Below are 21,429 nucleotides of genomic sequence, written 5' to 3'. Positions count from 1 at the left end.
GTGGAAAGGCTGTATGATGTAGCCTGTATGACTACAGATGCCTTTAAATTGTGGGTTAAAAAAAGAAAGTGGGGGACTATTAAAATTAAGGTATATGGGTCAGTCCTCAGATGGCATAAATGCATTTAATTTGAACTTCAAAAAACCGACCTGTTCCCGTCTTTGCATATTGGAACGTGTCTGGGTGACGGAACAGGACTGTCTCATTTCTGTGCTGAGAAGAGGCAAAAAAACCCACCCAACCCACAAAGAAACACACGCTGCTTTACTTATTTTACCTTGTTCCATTTAACTTGGGTTATCAGAAAGGCCATATGTTTTCATTCTTTGTATTTTGCCCCAGAACGATCATGGAGTTCCTCTCAGTTTTCCTCAGCTCCGAAGGCATAATATCTGGCCTTAACAAATGGAAAAATACAATTAAAGTTGACAGCCATCAGAATGTATGGCTGTATTCTTAGCATTAATATGCTATGCATATGTATCCAACATCCAAGCTGCACCCAAAGCAGCTTCCCCCTCTCCAGTCTGAAATTCCAAAACAGATGCTGTCCAAATATTTGTGGCAACATCCAAAACAAAAAAAAAAAAAAAAAAAAAGAGCTACAAAATGCAGCACTTGGCATGGAGTCACAATGTAATGGATGGACACAAACACCATTTTGTTGAGAGCAACCAGTATTTTCTGCCTAGCTGGAAGCGAGGGGGAGAGACTGGTGCATGAATGTCACAGGGAAGTTAAAAATTATGGCCTGAAACAGTAAGTAGTAAATAAGATGTTTTGAAGAACAACGCTAAACTAGCTGCTGTGGACTGTCTCCAGCTTGTTTTTCTTTGTTCGTTATTTATTACATACAACTGAAGTAAGCGTAACGCATCCTGTTTGGTTGTAATGGCTGTTAGCTCAGGCCTCCAGGACTTATGAAAGACAAACCTTTTGGAACATTTTTTTTAAAAATAGCTGCTGTTTAAGAAAGAAAAACTGTAGTTTTGGGGGTTTTTTAAATGCAGTATTTCAAAGCTATTTACAGAAAATAGCTATTATTATTTGAAATAAATAGCTATCAGATATTTATTTACTTCAAGTCTTTGGTTCGAAAAATTTTTCAGCTCAAAGTGCTGACTGATGTGGTACAGACTTTTTTTTGCCAGCTGCTAATTTGTTTTCTCTTTAATCTAAACACTGTATGATTTTGTTTGTTTGTTTTGTTCGGTTCTTAATTCTTTTTACTATGGAATGGTCAAACTTCTGCCTTGATGTTATTCTTTAATTCTTTGGCCTCTTCTCAACCCTGAGTGCAGAGATCCCCCTTGGCAGTAATTTCCTACGCGAAGAGCAGTGTTCAGACCTGGGTCTGCAGCTCTAGGGCCATTTTCAGATGTTGCTAGACAATACTGAAGATGGGTTTTGTAATGTTAGAACCGCGCTGTCCTTCCTAGCTTACTTCACCCTAACCACAAAGTAGTCATTGTGCAGCAGCAAGCTTTTTTGGTGGCTGTCAAACTGAAACTAGCATCCTTACCATGAAAGATATTGTCATTTGAGGTTAGCTCATTCCCATGCAGCTACATTAAAGCTGCAGCTTCCATAGATACACAGGTGTGTGTGTCTACACAGGAATGACAGGCTGGGATTGCCCAAATTAGATCCTGCCTTGGAAAGGGGTTGGGGATAGCATCAGAAAAGCTCCTGAGCACAATTGCTTTCATTGAGATGGCTGCCTCTCTGTCTCTGCCAGGGCTGGAACAACTGCTGGTCCAGTCTGCTTCCTGGCAGCAGTCATGGCAAGTAGTGGGAGGCTGTACCTCCCATCTGTTTGTCCTCAAAGGGAGCTAGGGAAAGTAAGAAAAAAAATGACATGAAGGTGCTAATGCATTCCTCCTTGACTCTGGATTTTGGGGGATCGTTTGTAACATGATCTAGCCAGAGACAACTTCACACATTTTATAATGTCAGATGGCGTGGCAATGTCCAGGCAATAAATCGATCAAGGTAGGCTCCTGCAGAATTTGCAGCCCAGCTTCCACAGGCCAGGCTGGATTCTCTCCTTACTGTTCAAAGCAGCATCAGACTCTAATTGTTCAACAAGGGCTAGTATTTGACCATACAATGCTCCACTATCATTTGAGAAGTTTTCTGTTACTAAAACCAACCACAGTGGAAAGGCAAAAAGTTCTCGTCTTGGGGGTCATTTGAGCTGGAAAGAAGTTCCTTGCCCTTTCTAGAGGGATCATTCTGCAATGATTTGGGGAGGAAATCTACTTTTCCTGCTATAGGTAAGATTCAGGTCCACGTGCTGCTTAACACTATGATCAAGTCATTCATCAGTCTGTTCTGGCCCTTTGCACAAAACAGACGTTGCTTTGTGGGAGTAAATGTACTAGCAGGAAAAAGAAAATGAAATGAAAACCTGAGCCTGTTTAGAACAATGTATGACAAACCACCAAGTCTTGTGCCAGTATGTTTGCCTTGGCAAGCCCCCCTCTCTCCCGCTGGAAGAACCAAGTTCTCTCTCTACTATGAGAATTCTTTTGTGGATGTTAAAAAAAAAAAAAAAAAAAAGACAGAAAAGAAAAACAAAACAACCGCCCTGGAGCAGATCATTCATCATAGGCAGAGTGGGAGCATGAAAGGATTTGCTTTGACCTAGTTACAAAAACAAAAACAAAGAGACTTTCTCTAATTGCCCAAATGACTCAAGTGGGACTGGGTGTCAAAAGCAGCAACTCTCTGCTTCCTTCAGAGCTGTGTGTTAATGCAGGGCACCAGCATCCAAGCCGTTCCAGTTCAAGACCTCAGGAGCTGTCTCTGGGCCCAAGGAAGCCCGGGTAAGCAAAAGCAAGCCAATTCCATACACCTGCATGTACAAACAGGACCAGGAGCCAGGACAAACACATTTCATAAATTATAACAAAGACAGTGGCTTTAAATGCTGAGAGTATCAGGGCTTCAATGTTTGCTTTGCCGAGAGCTGCAGACAAGCGAGACTTTCTTGCTTTACCATTCTGGTACTGCTGTAGGAAGGGCCTGGCTTTCTGTCCAGCAGCATCTGCTGGGGATCCGCTAAGCCTAACTTTTTATTTCAAAGGAGCCTGATGGCAACTGCGTATCCAAAACGCCATAGGAGCAAGGTGCCTAGCTTTTCCAGGCACCAGTGAAAAGCCCAATGTCAGTGCATTGCTATTGCAGGGTGCGGGGTAAAAAAAGCAAGAGCAAATAAGGAGAGGGCTGAGCAATAGGAGCTAGGAAGAAGGAGAAGAGAAAATGGAGGGAGGCAAGGGGTTTATGTAGATATATGGGAGAAGAAAGTGAAAGGAAAGAGAAGGCCATTCATCAGCTACATAAATGTCCTGGTTCCGGTGGGGATAGGGTTAACTTTTCCTGGTATTCCATGCCATGTGAGCCACGCCCACCCTGAGCTGCCGGGGGAGGGGGCAGGAACTTGCTGCTTAAAAGCGGGCTGGGGCGTCCCGGGTCCGGCCGGTCGGCATATTCCCCTGTCCGTGTTGTTGTTGTTGTTGTTTGCCTGTTCCCTTTGCTGTTCTGTTAAACTGCCTTTGTCCCAACCCAAGAGTCTTGCCTTTTCTTACGATCCTTCCTGTATTAGGAAGGCACGTGCGAGCGGCACGTGGTTCTTTGTTGCCATCTGAGGCTAAACCACGACAATAAAGCATCCTGGAAAAATCAGGGTACAAGACCTCTGGGACTGCCCAGTTAGAACCAGGTAGAAAATTGTCCATTTGGCATCTCATTGTACAGCACTTCCATGACAGTAGTAGTTGTCCAGTATAGGTGTGAAAGGGGCGCAAGCTGTTTCTGTTAGGAGCTGTTGGGCTGGCCCTTCGTTGGGAGTACCTCGATTTAGCCAGCTGCAGCCTAGCCTGCAGTTCTCACACAGGGAGCACTGACAGCGTCCTCGGTGCCGCAGAGAAAGGGGCAAGCAGGACGTTACAGAAACAGGGCTTTTCTGCAGCCCAAATGAAGTCCTGGTTCTACTCAGGTTTAGAGGGAAGGTTCACAAGAGTTTGTATTTCTTCCCCAGCTGGTTCACCATCTATTTTAGATGGAACTGTTTGATCTCTTTCTGCTTTGTGTTTCTTTCAGTTTCTCAAACAATAGGAGGAAGCTCGCCTGTTACGTGTGCTTGGGCCCCAACCAAGCTTTTCCCAGCTGGAAAAATCACTCCCTGAACTACAGAGTTTGGTTTTTTTTTTTTTCCCCCAGCTGTAATTACAAGATTCCCAGTTCCCTTATGCATTCTGTAAGGTAGGTACAGGCTGTCTAAGGGGAACAATGGGACATTCCTGAGCGCTTAAACAACTGCCAGTTTCCCCACCATCATCCCCGCTAAAACCTGAGGCCTTAAGCACATTTGAGCTGTTCAACTCAAGGTTACTGAGACCTCAGCTGAAAAAACACAGGGAGGAGCACAGTTCCATGTCATGCTCCTGCTTTGGTGAGTAATGTACCTAGGCTCTTCCTGTTACCTGATTACATACAAAAACGCCCCAAATTCACTAAACCAGCTGGGAAGATTTGGCAAGCGCACAGGGAATATCTGTGCAAGGGGTAGCTGGTAGCACTGTCATCACCTCAGACAGACATGCACCACACGGTATTTCTGTATATAGTATACAGTATATTATAGTATGTAACTAGCCTGATAGACAAACTTGCCCAAGAGACCAGCACAGATCTCTTAATAGAAATGAGACCTCATGCTTGACCCAAAAGTTCATCCACAGCAACAAGCGGGTCCTACCCAGGAGCACATGCTCAGCAAACTTCATCTCCTCTAACAGGATACCTTCCAGCTGATCCTGACTGTCCCATCCCATCAGACATTAGATGCAGTATGTGTTACCATTCCAATGGATGAAAGGTGTGAAGGTGGATAGAGGAGAGCATTAACCTTGACTGGAATGCTTAGGGGGGAGCAGAAAGGCAAATAGGCTTTGGCTAATTGTCAACATCCCCTTGCCCTGTTGGGGATAAGCACCCTCTTTTAGGGACCCTAATGTTTCCATTATTCTCACAGAGGTAACATTTATCCAGTTGGGACCTTAGAGTACCTGAGCACTAAAGAAGCAAATGGCTGTGCTGGCCAGGACCGCCACATGGAATGGAGAGAAGGTAAGGAGGGGTCTTCTCCAGCCAGCAACAACCAGAGGTGAATCTCCCATAGCTCCGCCTTACCTGTACAACTGTGGGCAGGACCTCTTCAGAGCAGCAGAGGACAGCCCCAGCTTGTTCTGGTTTCTCAGCCGTGTCTTCCTCATAAGATCCCTCATTCTCCCCCAAGCATGGCCCTCACCCTAGGGAGCAAAAAGAAACCACATCTTGAAGGACGTGAGGCTAGCTGCTGGCAGACCCTATCTGGCCAACATATGATGCTTTGGGGTACTCCAGGGTGGTAGGAAGAGGGGAGCTTTGGTATTTCATATGGAAAAAGGTCAGGTCCCACAAAAGAATTTTTAACACCCTTCAATGATGCCCAGTGGCCAGCCTGTACCTGTATAGGGCACAATGAGACAGGAGGGATCAACTGTCGGTAATACCATCCTTTTTGTATTTTGTTTGGTAACATGTCAGTACCTAGGACTCTGCTGTTGATTCTGACTTAAGGTTTCAGAGAGTGAGAGCACTTCACTGGTGAGGGCTGAGTAGCTGCCTAAAGGCACGTTTTACCTTATTGTTACGCTGTACTAAAGGAAAAGATCAGTTTGGTTTCCTACCTACTCACATGCACCCAGGGGGGCCTTTACAACAAAAACAACCCAAAAAAGCAGCTTGACTCCCTTCTTTCTATTAGGCCAGGTGCATTGGTATCAGCCCTTTTCAAGGTGGTGACTTTTGTGGACCATGAATTAGAAGAGATCAAGCCTTTGTTTCCCTGTCACGTCTTCAAGCCACAGCAATTGGGCACTTATATTTGAAATGCTAATAGAGATTATCAGGAGGTCAGGGAGTCTCATGAGAGCTACCCCCACCCCCCACCCCCCCCACAATGTTTGTTCTCTCAGGGCTGAGCTCATCTGGATTTATGAACCAAAAAGGAGCCACGCATAAAAAAACCTCATGGTTTTATGCTACATTGTTTTAAATTTCCTAAAGTAATGACTGGAAAACCTTGGGAAAAGAACAAAAAGAGATCATGCCCCAGGACTACTGTAATTGGGAGAAACGATTCCTGTCTGAGTGGAGTTCTCAAACCACTGTCACGTTCAGGGCATTGTTCTGCCCTGTCGGGAGGTGCCTTCCCACTGTGCCACCAGCAGAGCCATTGCTCCAGGAGTTGTGGCCACCTTGGGAGCACAACCTGGCTTCTGCCCAGCCACACACGCCAGCCCAGGCAGAGCCTGTTGCAGTAATTCGTCTTGGGGCTCTGTTAAGTTTTCAGTTCAAAACTTCAGATGAGGTCATGGGCTCAGCTGAAAACTGCAACACCGGTTTCTGTGCTATTGAGTTAATTGCCTGTAAGTGAGACTGTTTACTCGTGGAAATATCAAACCTTTGTGTTTACTCCTAGGATTTAGGTGTGCTGTGGAAGGGTTTTGGAAGCCTGGCCAGTTAGTCCCTCATTGTGCTGGTGGTGTCGCAGAAAAGCAAGCACTGCTAATACCACAGAGAGCCTGAGCAGTTGCCTGCTGTCTGCAGTGAGGGTGGGACAACAACGGACCACATGCAGTAAGTCATAATAAATGTGTGTCTGTTACTTTGATAGTAAACTTCGGGGGTCAGTGAACCTCTTTTGTTCATGTATAATGCTGTGCACTACAGGGGCTTGGTCTATGATAATGCAGGTACAAGTTAAATATATTCTGCAAAGGCAGTACATACCGAGATGTTCCTGCTGACGTCCAGACCCTAAAAACAAAAGGCAAATACGTTGATAAATAACAAGGCAGCAAGACTATCTCACAGTGCTGGGAACAGACTGGGCTTTGTTCTCAGCTCTGCCCTGGAGTCCACCCATAGCCTTGGTCAAGTCCATTATCTCTTTACGATTCAGTCCCTCACACGTGTGATAATCCCTTCTTTACTCCTCCACCTCTCGCCTCCCTTTTGTATTTAGTCTGCCAGTTCATGTGTATAGCACCTAGTAGCCTGGGGACTAGTGTAGCAGGATTCCCATACAGTACCTGACTGTAGAAGTAAATGGGGCACTTTATACTCAGGGTACACAATGCAATGCTAAGTGACAATGCTAAGGTGTGGTGTAACAAGAGAGCACCAGGACTCAGTTTTAAAGAGTGTGGATCTTGATTCTGCAGTCCTGTGAAGCTATCAGGGCTTCCCAAGTGCTCACAATAATGCTCGTACTCCAGAAGCTGGCTGGACACAAGCCAGAGCATGGAGCACCTTTCAGGATTCAGCCTTGATTTGGTTTCTGAAGTTCGAAATGTTTGCAACCTATTTGCAACTTTGGGGTGGAAATCTCCTGAGAAGGTCTTTCCCATGGCAGAGCTACTCCTTCCTCTTTCCTGTCAGGCTGGGAATACTCTGATTAGAGCCTCTGCCCTGGCATTTCAGCACTTCTGATCCCCACCGGAACCTGAAAGTGCTGAGACAGCCACAAACAATGGGAAAGAAAGAGAGAGGAAAAGCATTCCTCCTGACTCCCTTGGACTTCAGTGACACAGTTTCCCTGAAACATGCTTTAGGGCCTGGAGTTAATTACACTGATATGCTGCCAGTCTGGTAATAAGCGTTGCCAGCTAAGGATTGATGCATTAAATTTTTGTATGTGGTAATGAATGTGTGATTGGTTTAATCTCACTAGCAGCAGTAGTGAAGATACTTATGAGAGGGTTCACACAATGAGTTATCTGGAGTTAGCAAGGGCCCATGCTGCTGCCTGCAGTACTCCTCTCTGCTGCACCAGTGCTCTGTTTGTGCCTTTCTTGGCATAAAGACATAGCCATTGTCTTCATTTAAGGCTGGGATCAGAAAGGCACAGAGGACCCTGGCCCTCACTGCCCCAGCCCTGTTCAGTAGCAGATGGGGTTGGCTTGTTCTCCTGGCACCCCACTCTGATCTGCCTGAGCAGAACTTCTCCCTGCGTCTCCCACAGGTCCCAGTCAAAGTCTGGCTCCAAGCTTATCACTCACCTTTCTTACTGCAGGGTCCTTTGATGGAAAAGCCTGTCCCTCAGCCATGCTACCAGCTTCTCTGAACTCATTCTCCTTGTTGTTCCTATTGTTTGACGACTTCCTGAGCCCCACCATCGGCTGGCTGTTTCCTGACTCTGGGTATCTCTCACCTCCTGCAATGAAATACAAGAACTTGCTCACATTTCTCAGCAGTGTCCTGCTAGGATGGCCTCTGGGCAGTGCTGCCAGCAAGCTGCAACTCCAGATGGGATGAGAACCCAAGTGACTTAATGGTGGGATGAGACCTCATGTGTTTTCATGCCACACTTCAGTGGAAAGAAGGTAAATGCTCCAATAAAGCATCCGACCACAGCAGGCTTTCTAATGTCTTCCTCATGGCCTTATTTTCCTTCCAGGCCTGCTCTGAAACTGCCAGGAAAGAGCATTTCTGAACCTCAGCACTAGAGATCCCAAAGGCCATTACACTCTGACTCAATCCTGCTAGGAGGTGTGTTGATGCTCTGTGTTTCACCAGGTATTGGAGGCAGGCTGGAGTCCAAGGTTTGAAATAAACCAACCAGGCTCTCTTAGTGGGCTGGTTCACATCTAACATTGGATCCAGACTTTTCAGCTGGCTTTATCATCAGTAGGCTGAGCTCAGTCTTTCTCACCCTTCTGGAAAAGTTGGTCTCTGGATCCAAGCTTTGCAGCTGTGGCTTATTTCCACTTAGTCTATAGAATAAGTCATCTTCCAGGAATGTGTTCTGTGCCTGCTCGAGAGGGAAGGAGACTAATAACAGGCATAAGGCTTTCCATCTTAGATCAAATCCTACCTTGGCTGGGGGGGATTTTAAAGCCAAATGGAGGGGCTCCACTAATGGACCCATTCAGGCATGCTAAGTTTCCAAAAGAGAGACCCGTTTTATAACGCATTTGTCCTAATCTTTGTAGCCACATCTGCAGAGCAAAAAGTCCTGCTTCACACATGTGAAGAAGCAAGTGTTAAAATCCTAGGTGTAGACAAAGCATTTTAAAACACATCTCTCAAATTTTCAGCTAAGGTTTAATTCCACTAACACCTTGCGCTGTTCCCATCTTTCTTTCCTGGGGAAAAGGAAGGTGCTGGTTAGCTTATTTCACCAACTGGTGGCAAGCAGGAGGGCAGGTTAGAGGTATTTGAACTCACCATTGCTCAGCTTTTCAGTGTTTGCTCCTATTTCTGGGATGATGGAAAGATCAGAAGGGTTTCCAGTCTGAACCAAGAGGCTGTGAGGTCTGCTTCTCCCAGCAAACAATGTCTTCACGTCTTGGTACGAGTGGAGGAAGATGCTGGCAGCTCCACAGGAGCAATGTTGCAGAAGGTACTCCTACACAGGACAAGAAGAAAGTATGTGGATTCTCAGGTAACCATGTGGTGTGATGTTACACAAATTGCAATCATTCCATCAGGACCCAGACAAATTATTTAACTCTTCAAAAGGCTGAGGAGCCTGGAGTTGGCACTGTAGATTTTTCAGGTTTTTTTTTTTTTTTCATGGGCTTATTTGTGTTTAATTTAAATTGTTTGATACTCAGCATCTTTTGGGGTTGTTTCCCAGAAGAAATTGAATACAAGTTTCTAAACACAGAGCTGCTTGGCTAAGGCATTTGTGTAAATAAACTGATCTGTTAAAGCAGTGACTCGCATTTTAAGATAATATTATTTGTTTTGGAATGTGCACAGAGAGCAGTATCTTACATTTTTATTGATGGGATGCCATAGTTCTCTTACATGTTACCAATGAGATTCGCTGCATGTGGTACTTCAGCTGCTGTATGGTGGGTAGATTTTGTACCTTGCACAGCCATGTTGCACAAGAGTTTAGGAGGGCAGAAAGCAAGGAGACATTTATGTAGCTTAAGTGGAAAGGGAACCAAACTCTTTATTGCTGTTCGCCTCTGGAGACCCCCAAGCAATTGACAGTTTTAATGTAACGTTTCATCTGGATATGTTGCCACAGCTGGATGGCGCTTTGCAGTACCTATACCTTTGGGTCATGCTTTGAAAATCTCATGAGAGATGCTGCTTTTGGCCCAGGGCATTGAAGACTTCCTTGTAAAGCAAAGGATGTGGAGTATCTGTGTTCCCTTTGTGTCCCAGGATCAATACCATACACAGCAGCACCTGCTGTGGTTATGTCTGGGAGGTCTCTTCATAAGGTCTTCAAGATGGTGAGATCTAGTAGGTTTACAGCAAAGGTAAACAATGATATAACTCTCTATTTTTTTTTGTTTGTTTTAAAGATCCATGATTCTGCTGGAAAAAGCTGCTCGCTGCAACTGCACAGCATTTTGCAAAAGATAAATGTTTCAGATGTTTCAAAATGTTCTAAGTTTTCCATCATCCCACTTGGTCAAGGCTAGTCCTGTTAATGACGGAGTGCCTTCAGCTTCCTGCGATCTAAACTGCCTGGTACTTTATGGAATAAATCAGTACAGCTCTGTCAGCTTCAGCAACCTGCATCATCTGAGTGCTTCTGGAAACGTCATTGGTCTCTGTGGCAATGTCTGTACCGCTCTCAAAACAGCATTGGGGCACTGCCATCTACGGTCCTCGTGACCAGCTCTTAATACCATACTAACCCATCTCTGCTCTGGGGATTCTGTCTTCCTTAGCCATGTCTGGGGTATGGGAAATTCCACGCTCATAGTCTGCATGGAGAGTGAACATGGTTTGGAAAATAGCCTCCCAAGTATGATGTGGACAGCAACCTCCACATCTCATGGCAAACTGGGGTAGTAGCATTCCTCTTCTACACAGAGGGGCTGTGACTCTGAAGAGGAAAATGATGGAGAGCTATGAGATATAAGAGATGCAGGCACTACAGAGATACCTGAGCGAGATTACCCAGTTTTGTAGAGCACATTGCAAGTGCTGAATGTTACATTTGGGGGTCCAGTTCCCCACTGAACAGTATGGGACAAAGGCGGCTGAGAAGGCACTGCTGAGAGATCTTAGAAAAAAGCAGAAGATCAAAGTTTCAAATATTTAAATGAAAGCACGGTGCCTTTCATTTCAGTGGGAGCTGGGGAGGAGGGGGCACATACACCAGATGAGGAATTGACCCTGAATTTGCAGCTTGGAAGAGTTACTTTGAGCAATGACTCACAGTTGTAAAGCTTCAGGAAATGTGTTAACAATTCCCAGGCTCTATGTAGGAGGCTGCATTCCTCTGAGCGTGAGAGATGGGTACATGGAAATGACAGGCTATGCTGCTTTGCAACCTGACTCACAACTTGGCTTTGGCTCTGAGGAGTCGTCAGTCACCTACTGCAGATCCAGTCCCAGCAGGTGGGAGAGCAGCACCAGGGGAGGAATGATGCTGTCGGGAGAATAAAAGACTTGCCACAGCATGGCTGGGAAGAAATAGCTGAGTGTGACAAACCCCTTCTGTTCCTTCGGGGGTGATAAAATAAATACAAAGGGAGGGGACAAAAAAAGCTGGAAACGTGGTGTGATGGCCAAAGATAAAGAACTGAGAAGCAGAGTGGGGTAGAGCTGAACCAAAATATGCAGGGGCTAAAAAGTGCTGTTTAGGAGGACACTGAAATGATTTGCAAATTTCAGTCAAATTCCCCAGCAAGCTCTGGCTGATTAAAAAAAAAATACTATTAGAAATGCTGAGAAGTTTCATGTCAGAGATTCAGCTGGAAGCTCAGAGGCGCAGGAAGGGAAAGAGAGCATGGAGTTGAGTAGCAGTACCACTGTTTCTCTTTCCCATTGTGTCTGTTCTGTGGGAAATCCTGGGATTTTGACAGTTTGAAACCAGAAGGAAAAGAGCGAGCTTTTAATTCAAAACACAATTGCTAAGGAGGTCCATGGAAATGTTTTGTTTTGATAGCATTGACAGGGGCAGATTGGTTCTTGGGAAGTTTTCAACTGTGGAGAAGTAAAAGCTTCTGACTTCGAGCTTGGCCATCGCATGAGGTGAGAGGGATGCTTTTTAACTCAATAGAAGCAAGCACATCTGGGAGACAAAAACTGAACAAGAACAGAAACCCAAGCCCACCCTAAGGGAAGCTGAGCCCACTGTGGTAGATGAGGGCTCCCTGAAGATCAGAGCACCCAGCCCAGGTGGGTGTGGGGTCCAGTAAATCAGCATCTTCCCCATCACAGATGTGGAACTTTCCATCTGGGCCTTGAGTGTACCATTTAATGGAAGATATTGTGGTGTCTGCTTACCTCCTTTATCTGCCTCATCTTCTGCTCTTTCTGCAAGTTGCACACTTGCTTTTGGAGACGCAGGTTGTGCTCCTGCAGCTGCCCAATCTTCTCAATCAGTTGGCAAATGTGTTCCAGGTATCCCAGACCAGATCCCAGGACTTTGCTGTTACCTTGGTTCACCTGCAAGGACAATACAGCTTGGACCACAGAGTAAGTTACAGTTCCGTGGGCCATGGTAAAGACACTCAGGCTTCCACTTGCAAGGTTATAGCCAGATTTGAGCTGCAGTGTTGCTTGCTTGCTCGCAGCTCTTTTCTGGATTACCCAGCAAGATGTTGCATCAGAGGTACTCTTCCGACTGATCCCAGGCTGACACAGAGGTAAAACTTGTGACGGCCTGTTTCTAGTTTCACCTCCCAGGCTAATTTTTGTCTTTTACCGGCCACAGTGCGCTTACAAACATTGTCCTGCTGTATGGTATAGATGACTGGGGTTAGTATGGCTCATTTAGCCCATTGCCCTCAGTGCAAGTCATGCTTATGTGTATTGAGGCTGAGCTTGGCTCCTACCCAAAGGCACACATCTGCAGGTCACAGTGATTTGCTGCTTTGTGACCAACTTGGGGATGCATTTTGTCTGCCTTTGGCAATCTGCAACCATTACAGCACAGCTGAACTCGGACCTTCATCACTGGTGGGTCAGTGAAAGGGACGCATGCCTGAACCAAGCTGCCAAAGTGAAAGAACATCTTTCCACTGTTGTTTAGGAGATCCCAGCTTATGTCCCTGCTGCTACATTCTCAGTCATTAAGAGATGCCTGAAGAAAGTCTGCAGGATCAAGCTTGCTGTCTGGTTATGGCGGGACACTCTGTACCACTCTCTCCCCCCACCCAGGACTTGCGGAGTCTCACAGCTGCTCAGTGCTGGAGACAGACAGTAATCCTGTGGTAGAGGACAGGCATCAGCGCTTCCCAGCCTCCTGCTCGGCGCCTCGCCGTTTCTGGCCCCAGGACTTCCCCAGGCGCAGCGAGTGTCCTCTCCTGCACCGCAAGCGGACTCTGCCGAGCGTGCTAACAAATGCATACAGAGGCTCACTTCCACCTTGGCGCTGCCTGACGATGTGCGTGTGATATCAGTAAGTAAAATAAGCCTCGATCTTTACAAAAGCGGTGCTCTAAGTTTATCTTACTTCAAAAAATAAGTTTCCTCTACAAAAGCAGGAAGCTTACTCTGTCTCCTTTCCCACAACAATCTACATTTTTGGGGAAATGCCAGCCTTGGGACTCTTCCTGTATTTTCATTATGTCAGAAAGCTCATGGTGTGTTCAAAAATAATCAACATTAGGATTTACTTCTTTTTAAACAAATGATGATACAATGTTATTTATAAACAGGTATTATTATGTCCAGATGCTTTTGTGTCTGAGGTCAGGACAGAGGTCACATGAAATCATATGAAAAACTGCAGTGACTTCAAGCCAACCAGTCATTCACATTCATGATTTTTATTTTCCTCTCGGGCAGAGCCTGCAGAAGTGGTGGCAAGACAAAGGTTACTCGGCCATAAAACAGCCCTCAGCGTGTCTGTGCAGTGGGACGGGGCAGCCCCAGGACTCACAGGGAGAACAAAGTCCACATGGTGCCTGCTGGGAAAAACTTGAATCAAACGCATTATAACCAACATACCTGAAAGCAGCTAGGGATTTTGGGGTGCCCAGCTTCAGAAACATGATTTTTCAGAAAGTACATGAGTATTAGCTTCTGAAAATCTGTGTTTTTTTTTAAGCTGTCCCAAAATGGGTAGTCAAAAGCTCCTCATTCCCCTTGAAAATTAGGCTTTCTGCCACTCCATACCGTCTTTTTGCACATTTAACAACTTCCTTTTCTGTCAGTTTGCTGTTCCAGTGACTGATGGCATGCCTATATTGTCCTATGGAGACAGTGAGCCAAATTCAATCCATTTTATAGCTGTAGAAACACAAGGGAAGACTACAAGGGACAGAGGAGCTCTTGGAAAAGAGGATAAAGTAAAACATTTGGCTGTAACCTCAGGATTGAGGAGAGAGCAGGAAGCTCTTGACTGTCACCTCTTTCAGGCAGGGACCCTCTTTGTGTTCCATATTTATCCAGTGCTTAACACTTAAGGTCCTGCTTTGTGTTTGCAGGTGCTAGGTTTATAGGGCAAAACGGGCAGGGGAGGAGAAGGGAAGGTGGCCCAGATTTCGAGTGCCATGTGCATAGGGCTGAAGGCACTTGAAAACAAAGGGGTTTTGAGCAGGCATGGAGAAAATCTGGCTTTTAGCAGAAGTTAGAGAGAACTTCCAACTCCTGAGAATATAAGTCCCTAGAAGAAAAAAAAAAAAAGGGATGGAAAGGGTGTAGAGCAGTTGGTCCAGGCCTTGGGGCAAGGGGGATTTATTCTTGTGGAGAACCTAAACCAGACTGAAGGTTGGACCCAATATGCTGGATGTGTGCTGGAAGCCCCTGTTTCACAGCCATCCTTCAGAGGCTGCTCAGGGCAGGCAGTTTGGGCTATTTAATAGGAAATTAATTTGCATTTTATTGAAGTGATCCCAGTGAGTGCAAATGAGCAAAAGGCAAATCAGGCTGAGCCTATAGTGCCTGCCCATCCCTGCAGGGTCAGCCACCTCTGTGGTCGGCATGCAAGGGTAAAAGGTTTTAAGGGGGGGGATACTTCACCTTGCTTCCCTAGTTAGCATGAGGATTGCTCAGAGATAGCAGGCATTCAATACAGAAAACTTGTGTAATTCAGCTGGTTGCCCCCAAAACAATTGCTCAAAGAGGGCCTCTCCAGTGACCCTTCCAGGACTTTTTCTCTTCCATAAACTGGAATTACCTAAACAGCCCTTGCTATCTTCTGGTCATGCCACCTGCAGCATAGAACCTGCTCTGTCGCATTCTGGTCTAAATATTTTCCTCTCAGCACCTGTGAGAGTTTTACGCTAGCAGTGGAGGATGAGCAACCATAGGAAAACTGCACACATTTTCCAGGATGAGTCTCTTCCAGCCTCTGTCCTCCCAGTTGAAGCTTCCCAAAACACACACCTAACAGGACTGAATTTTTTCCCATTCCCCACATGGGGACTGTCAAATGGTATTGGAACAAAAGCCATGTACCCATTTTTGAGTTGATGAAACCTATGAAGAAGGAAAAACATCTCACCTATTTTTTTGAAGGCAAAGATGCAGAGGATCAGACAGACACAATTTATGAATCAGATGGTTAAAGTTGTGCTAGGAGAGTAACAACGTAATGCACAAGCAGGTGCCAGATTTTGCTTTCAGGTACATCAGAGTGAACCAGACCCTCAGCTGGAAGAAAAGGAATCCAAGACTCTCAGCCATATTATGCTGAGTTACTCCCACTACAGTTTTGACCCTGCAGAGTTAAGGTGCACTACACTGACTTTATACCCATGGAGCTAAAAAGAGATCTCTGCCCTTGTGAGTGCTCACCTAAGTAAGTTTTGGGGACTGGTTTACATGTATCCCTGCTCAGCTGGCAATAAACCACAATTGTGCTGGCCCACAGATTTCTTAGGAAGCTTAAAAAAACAGGATCAGCATCTGCACTGGGAACTCTGGCTTATCTGGAGCCCTCCAGTCAATATTTTGACTGGTATAAAATTACGTTTTTTTCTCTGAAGCCACCAGAGTCGCAGAGGTGGGAGTCTGTCCCTCTGTCTCTGTGAATGTGTAACATCGTGCGCGCTGCAGCACCTGAGCACTACAAAGGTTTGAAGTTCAGTGGGAGCTGCAAGACAGACGGTTGTTTTCAAACCTCTTGTCCAATTGAGGTATAATCAAAACCTGCATTTCTGATCCATCTAATCAGCATTTTGTCCTGACTAATTGCAGCCATGATGTTACTTTGATGCATGTGATGGGTTTTTCTTCAATTGGGCTCAATGGAAAACTGTCCTGGGCTGGACCTGGCAGCAGGAGCCAAAGCTGATGGGCAGGACTAGCTTGCAGGTAAAGGTCTTCATTCAGACAAGAGCCCACTGACGTTTCTTGCAGTGACTTAGGTTTCTGCACTTCATGCAATGCTCTTTGCTTTCTCTTGTGGATAGTTTTGAGTTGTACCATGCTCCATCCTCCCATACATCCCTCACTGCCCACTCATGCTGCGTTAACATGGCCAGTACAGAGGCAGCATGGTCACTGCACCGACAGCCATGGAATGTAATTACAATCCTCCCACCGTGGGCTTGGAGCAACTGATTAGTGACGCCACAGGCTGAGTGGGAAGCATTTGTCACTGGAAGCTGACAGCACCGAAAGGCTTGTGAATAACAGGAAAGAGAGGGATCGTGCTGTATATTTTTCACGGCTCCACCCTGCTGTCCAGGAGGGGCTGTGCTTACTGATAGCTTCTGGTTTCCTCCAAGCGGCACGCACAGGCTATGGGGCTGACCATCACAGGTTGCCCTATCCTTCCCCTGAACCATACCACTCTCTGCAGAGATGTATTTTGACTACTTTTGCCCAGAATAATTAGCACTGTGTGGATAATGGTGGGTTTGTTTTGGTTTTTTTTCATTTAATGACGACAATGCTCCCACCCTCTCATTTCTTCTAGGGGTATGGGCTGACTTTAAATGTAAACTTTATGGAGCGTGAGGAAGTGTTTGCAAAGCAAAAGCATCAAAAGCTATGTATCTTCAAACTGACCCCAAACACTTAATTTGGCTTAAAAGGAAATGCTTTTATTTAGGCTTCAAAGTTCTTTTACTTGTTGTTTGACAGCTTCCACTTTCTTTCATCTTTCTAAATGTAGGCAAATTTCAAAATAATGACAGTTCAAAACAAAAGATCAGAAATCTTTGTTTAAGAAACGCCAGACTGAAACAATTTGATGTATATTTTCAGCCAAAACCATCCACCAAATGAATCCAAATGGTCAAAACATTTGGTCATTTTTCAGTCTCTCTTTTTCGGCAGTTTCCTTCCTGTTCTCTTGGAAGTGGCCTCAGCAGTGAGAGAGGCTGGGAGGACATCAAGGGACATCCTCATCCAGAGACTGAATCCTTGCTCGGCTGTGGTGTGCCAGTAAGCACAGTGCTGTTGGCATTGCCACAGCCAGCTGGGCTAGGGAAACTCAACTGCTCTCCTGTTACTTGCAAGTTGTATTCCCAAAACCAGCCACAGGACTGAGGAAGTTGCTGTCACCTATAATTAAATAATGCTCTCACCTGGCATTAAATACAAGCCAGGGTAAGCACTCTTGCATCTCTAGCAATATGAATTTAGTGCAGCGGGAACTGATTCGATGGAACAATTTGGTTTGCCATGTTTTTTGCCAAGCAGAGTGGGAATACCCTGAACTAGCTTGCTATCTTTCAGACAACATTGAGTGCATTTACAGGGGTATCTGAGTCCCTGAGATAATATCAGGCCAGATGGCTCCTAAGTACCATGTTCTATCTTGGACAGGTTATGGGCAAATGTGAAAACCACAGAGTAAGCCTGAAGCAGAGCCTCAGCTGGGGTGAACCAAGATGCGCCCATCAGCTCTATGGGCAAATGATCATCTGGACATTGTTTCTGAGTGGGTCTCACTCTGTCCTGCCTCTGTTGTACAACAGTGAGGACAAGTCAGCCTTGTGCAGGTCTGGGGGGGGCAGGGCCAAGTAGAAGGCTCTGCCCCATGGCAGAGGATGTCCCTGTGCGCTGTGGCACACAGCGTAGCACCAGCACTGGGGCTCTGCACCAGCTGGGGGCATTTCTTGCTACCTGGCATCCCAGCAGTTTGAAGAGTGCTGCTCTTGACATGCCTGGAGGTGCTCTGTGGAGAGGGGCAAACTTCTCCAGCATCTAGGTCACAGCTGTATTTATACAGCTCGAAAAACAAACAAAGAAAAGTGCTCTGGGGCACAGAGCTTTAGCACTCAGCCAGTGAGGATATTAAAAAGGAGGGGAGATAAGCCATCAAGAGCTTCATTTCCTCTTCAGCTTCTTTCTAATTTATTCTCTTGTTTATTTAAATGTTCTCATTTGGGAAACTGAGGCTCCATTTCACAAAGGATTTAAAGGAATTTCATGGGCAGCCAGAGCTGTCAGACACGACCAAGCTGGCTGCAAACCCTCTGGAGCGCAACAGAGAATTTAGGTAACTTTTTATAAAGTGTCCTTGTATTCAAACTCTCCTGCTCCATTCCTTTTTTGAACTCCCTGCCAAAAGGCCAGGTTGCTGTCTGTTTGGGAACCATGCAAAATAGACATCTCTCTTCTGCCGTGTGTGAGAGAGCTCTGGCGAGGAAGGGGTTGCTGTGTTGGACTGTGTGGTGCTTGTGCTGTCTCGATATGCAAGGTTTACAAAGATGGGCCATCTCTGACCTTCCTCGCTGCTCGGGAGGGTTTGATGTGCTGGAGAGGAAGGCCATTGCCTGATGGCTCAGGGCCTGGGCAGAAAGGTCATGGTGAAATTACCTACACAGCACTTGTCACTTGGCTTCCTCCCACCCATCTCCCGTTCCAATTCATCACTATTACCACAATGAATGCCCCAAAAAGAAATCTGATATTTCTTTGATATTTTTGCTGTGTCTGTGTGACCCTCTTCATCTAGCCCCCCCCCTCCTTTCCTTTTGCTCGTGGGGCTTTTTGGTCCATCTCTCTATCAAGAATCAGCTCCCCAGTTAGATCTTTCTGTCACTGGTTCATGGAGGCCACTGCAGCAGGCAGGCAAGGCAGCGATCGGCAGTGTGGCGCTTCAGGCAAAGCACTGGGATGAGCGCTTGCCAGCATCCACTATGGGAGAAGGTGCACAGAAGGGCTTTTTATTCTCCTGTCAGTCGGACAGTGTACCCAGCAAGGGGGAAAGTGTAGGACAAGCTGCTGAAAATATTATTTACATCACAGCTGTGCTAGAGGGTTAAAATGGGATCTCCATCCCCAGCCCAGCAAAGATTCGAATTTGTGCATTAGTTCCCTGCTCACTCATTATTTGAGAGAGCTGGTTCAAGAGGACAGGACAGGCCTGGACAGGAATGAGCTGCCCCTTAGACAAGTTCTTTCCAAACTTCAGTGCCCCAACAGCAGTCCAGCTGTTCCCAGGAACAGGAATAACCTGACCTTGAAAAAGAAACTATGCTCTGATCCCCATCCCATGTATCAGAGGAAGATGATTAACTTCATAATCTTCATTTTAAGACCAGAATCAAGTCCATCCTCTAGTCTAGGGCTTTTTGAAACATCAGATCTCCATAAGCCATTAGTCATCCTTACCCCACTCTTAAAAATCAATTGTCAAGATCTCTTGCTTACAACAGTTTCAGGGGAGATTTTCTAACTCACTCAGATGTGCCCTAGTTTGTGACAGATGATAGGACTTGAACTCTGACTGAGGTATTTGGACAGGCCTAGCTATTAGATTCGCTTTAGGTGTTTCTTACCTCACTCAGTCTACAGCATTCATCCATGTATTCATCCAGACTGTCACTTGTGGGGTACTTCTTCAGCTGATGACCATGGATCTGAAGGTCTTGCATGCTGCCAAAATTCTCCGGGAAATTGTCAGTAATTGTCTTTGGCTCTTCTATGGGAGGTGGGGTGGGAAGAGTGTTTTCCTTGGGAACGTCTGTCTCTGGGGTAGGTTCCTTTTCCAGAGATTGCCTTTCGCTTTGGTCAAAATGTTCACCATGACTTTCTTCCTGAGGGACGCTGAAGTCTTCTAGGGAAGCTGTAGGACCCTGCACAGCGTCTGCCTCCTGACTGTAGTACTCAGCTTGCTTTTCACTCTCTGGATCTTGGTGGCTGACATTTCTGGCACGCTCTTTACATGTTCTCATTATCAGATGGTCAATTTCTGGAGAAGAAGAGGTGCTAAGCACGCCCGAGTCACAAAATGAGTCTCTGCTGTGAAGCACAAAGCTCTTCTCTGAACCCGTCGGCGTTGATGGAGAATTAGCCCCACTTGGCAATTCAACCCCTGAGTCCTCGGATTCAAATTTGGAGAATCTGTGAAGTCTGCACTTGGATTCAAAGGTGCTGAGGTCAGGCAGGGTGGCTACATAGTCTGTGCTTGCTGGGGCATCTGCATAGTCTGGATCTGCCAGGGCAGCTGCGGCATTGGGATTTCCCTGGCAGTCCGGTGGGAGGCTGGTGCCGGGGAGATGGGACTCTTCTGTGCAGGCTGTGTCAGCTGGAGCCTCTGGGATTAACCCTGGGTTTTGAATTCCTTCATTGCTCAGTATCTTCATATGTGTTAGCACGACTTTGTCCTCAGCACGTGGGCTCTTCTTACCTGCTTAAAAGAGAACAAGCAGAAGGTCACAGGAGGCTACGAAACTCAGTGTATGGTGCATCCCCTGAGGGATGTGAAATGTAAAACTGTCTATAGTAAGGTGGTAGAGGAGGGAAGCCCTAATTTGTGTTTCTTGAGCTATGTGAAGCTTTCTTGTATGCTTTGCTGCCACAGAAGTGTTGTGTTTCATAGCCCCAGAGTCCTTCAGGGGAGTCATAAATGCACACTGAGTTCTGATTTAGCAGACAGAAAACAACACATATAGCCAGATAACTTCTTAGTGATCACCTGCATATAGACACAGAGAAGTACATGTTCTTTCAGCATGATAGACACTAATTTAAGGCTAAAATATTTCCTCTGATTAAATGTATTCCAAACCAGCGGAAAAAAGGGTAAAATGAAATCTCTTTCCATAGGCTTAAGTGAATTTTGGGTTGCAACAAGCAATTCGCAAACTGTTTGGTGTTCTCTGCAGTATTCTCTGTGCACATACAGGTGACAAAAAGCAAGTACTGATAGGAGAAGCAAACAAGACACTGTAGATCTTTTCCGCTCCCTGTATGGTTTTAGCTATGAAGCAATTTCTTCAAATGAACTCTTCTTTGTGAAGAGAAAGGAGATGGGGGCAGCTTTGTTCATGAGCTTTTTGCACATCGACAAAGAAGACTTGTTTTCACATCACAATTATTTCACACAGTAATGTGGTAGAACAGTCTCTGGATGAAAGGCTGATCTACAGGAGTTGAAGATCTGCCCCTAGGTTTTCTTACTGTTTTTCTGAATCAAGTATTTCACAGTGGCAGACTTCTGCTTCTGATATGAAAGAGGGTGAAAGCTCTGCATCCACCCATTAGCAAAC

General features: G+C 45.8%; 1 protein-coding gene across 1 annotated transcript in view; it reads right to left on the bottom strand.

Annotated features, from left to right (window-relative positions):
• Positions 1 to 278: 278 nt before the first annotated feature.
• LOC141745369 (uncharacterized) overlaps positions 279 to 21,429 on the bottom strand; it is a 47,534-nt gene continuing 26,383 nt past the window's right edge. Inside the window, exons 11-17 of the mRNA XM_074593046.1 lie at positions 19,717 to 20,567; positions 12,317 to 12,478; positions 9,281 to 9,461; positions 8,113 to 8,267; positions 6,842 to 6,868; positions 5,198 to 5,316; positions 279 to 398 (exon numbers count right to left, since the gene is read on the bottom strand). Coding sequence (XP_074449147.1) covers positions 302 to 398; positions 5,198 to 5,316; positions 6,842 to 6,868; positions 8,113 to 8,267; positions 9,281 to 9,461; positions 12,317 to 12,478; positions 19,717 to 20,567 — 1,592 coding nt within the window. The 3' untranslated portion in view covers positions 279 to 301. The remainder of the gene's footprint in view (positions 399 to 5,197; positions 5,317 to 6,841; positions 6,869 to 8,112; positions 8,268 to 9,280; positions 9,462 to 12,316; positions 12,479 to 19,716; positions 20,568 to 21,429) is intronic.

This window comes from Larus michahellis, chromosome 6 (genome assembly GCF_964199755.1).
Source record: "Larus michahellis chromosome 6, bLarMic1.1, whole genome shotgun sequence".
Taxonomy (NCBI): Eukaryota; Metazoa; Chordata; class Aves; order Charadriiformes; family Laridae; genus Larus; species Larus michahellis.
Note: the sequence above shows the minus strand (reverse complement) of the source record. Positions and strands in the feature narration are given on the sequence as shown.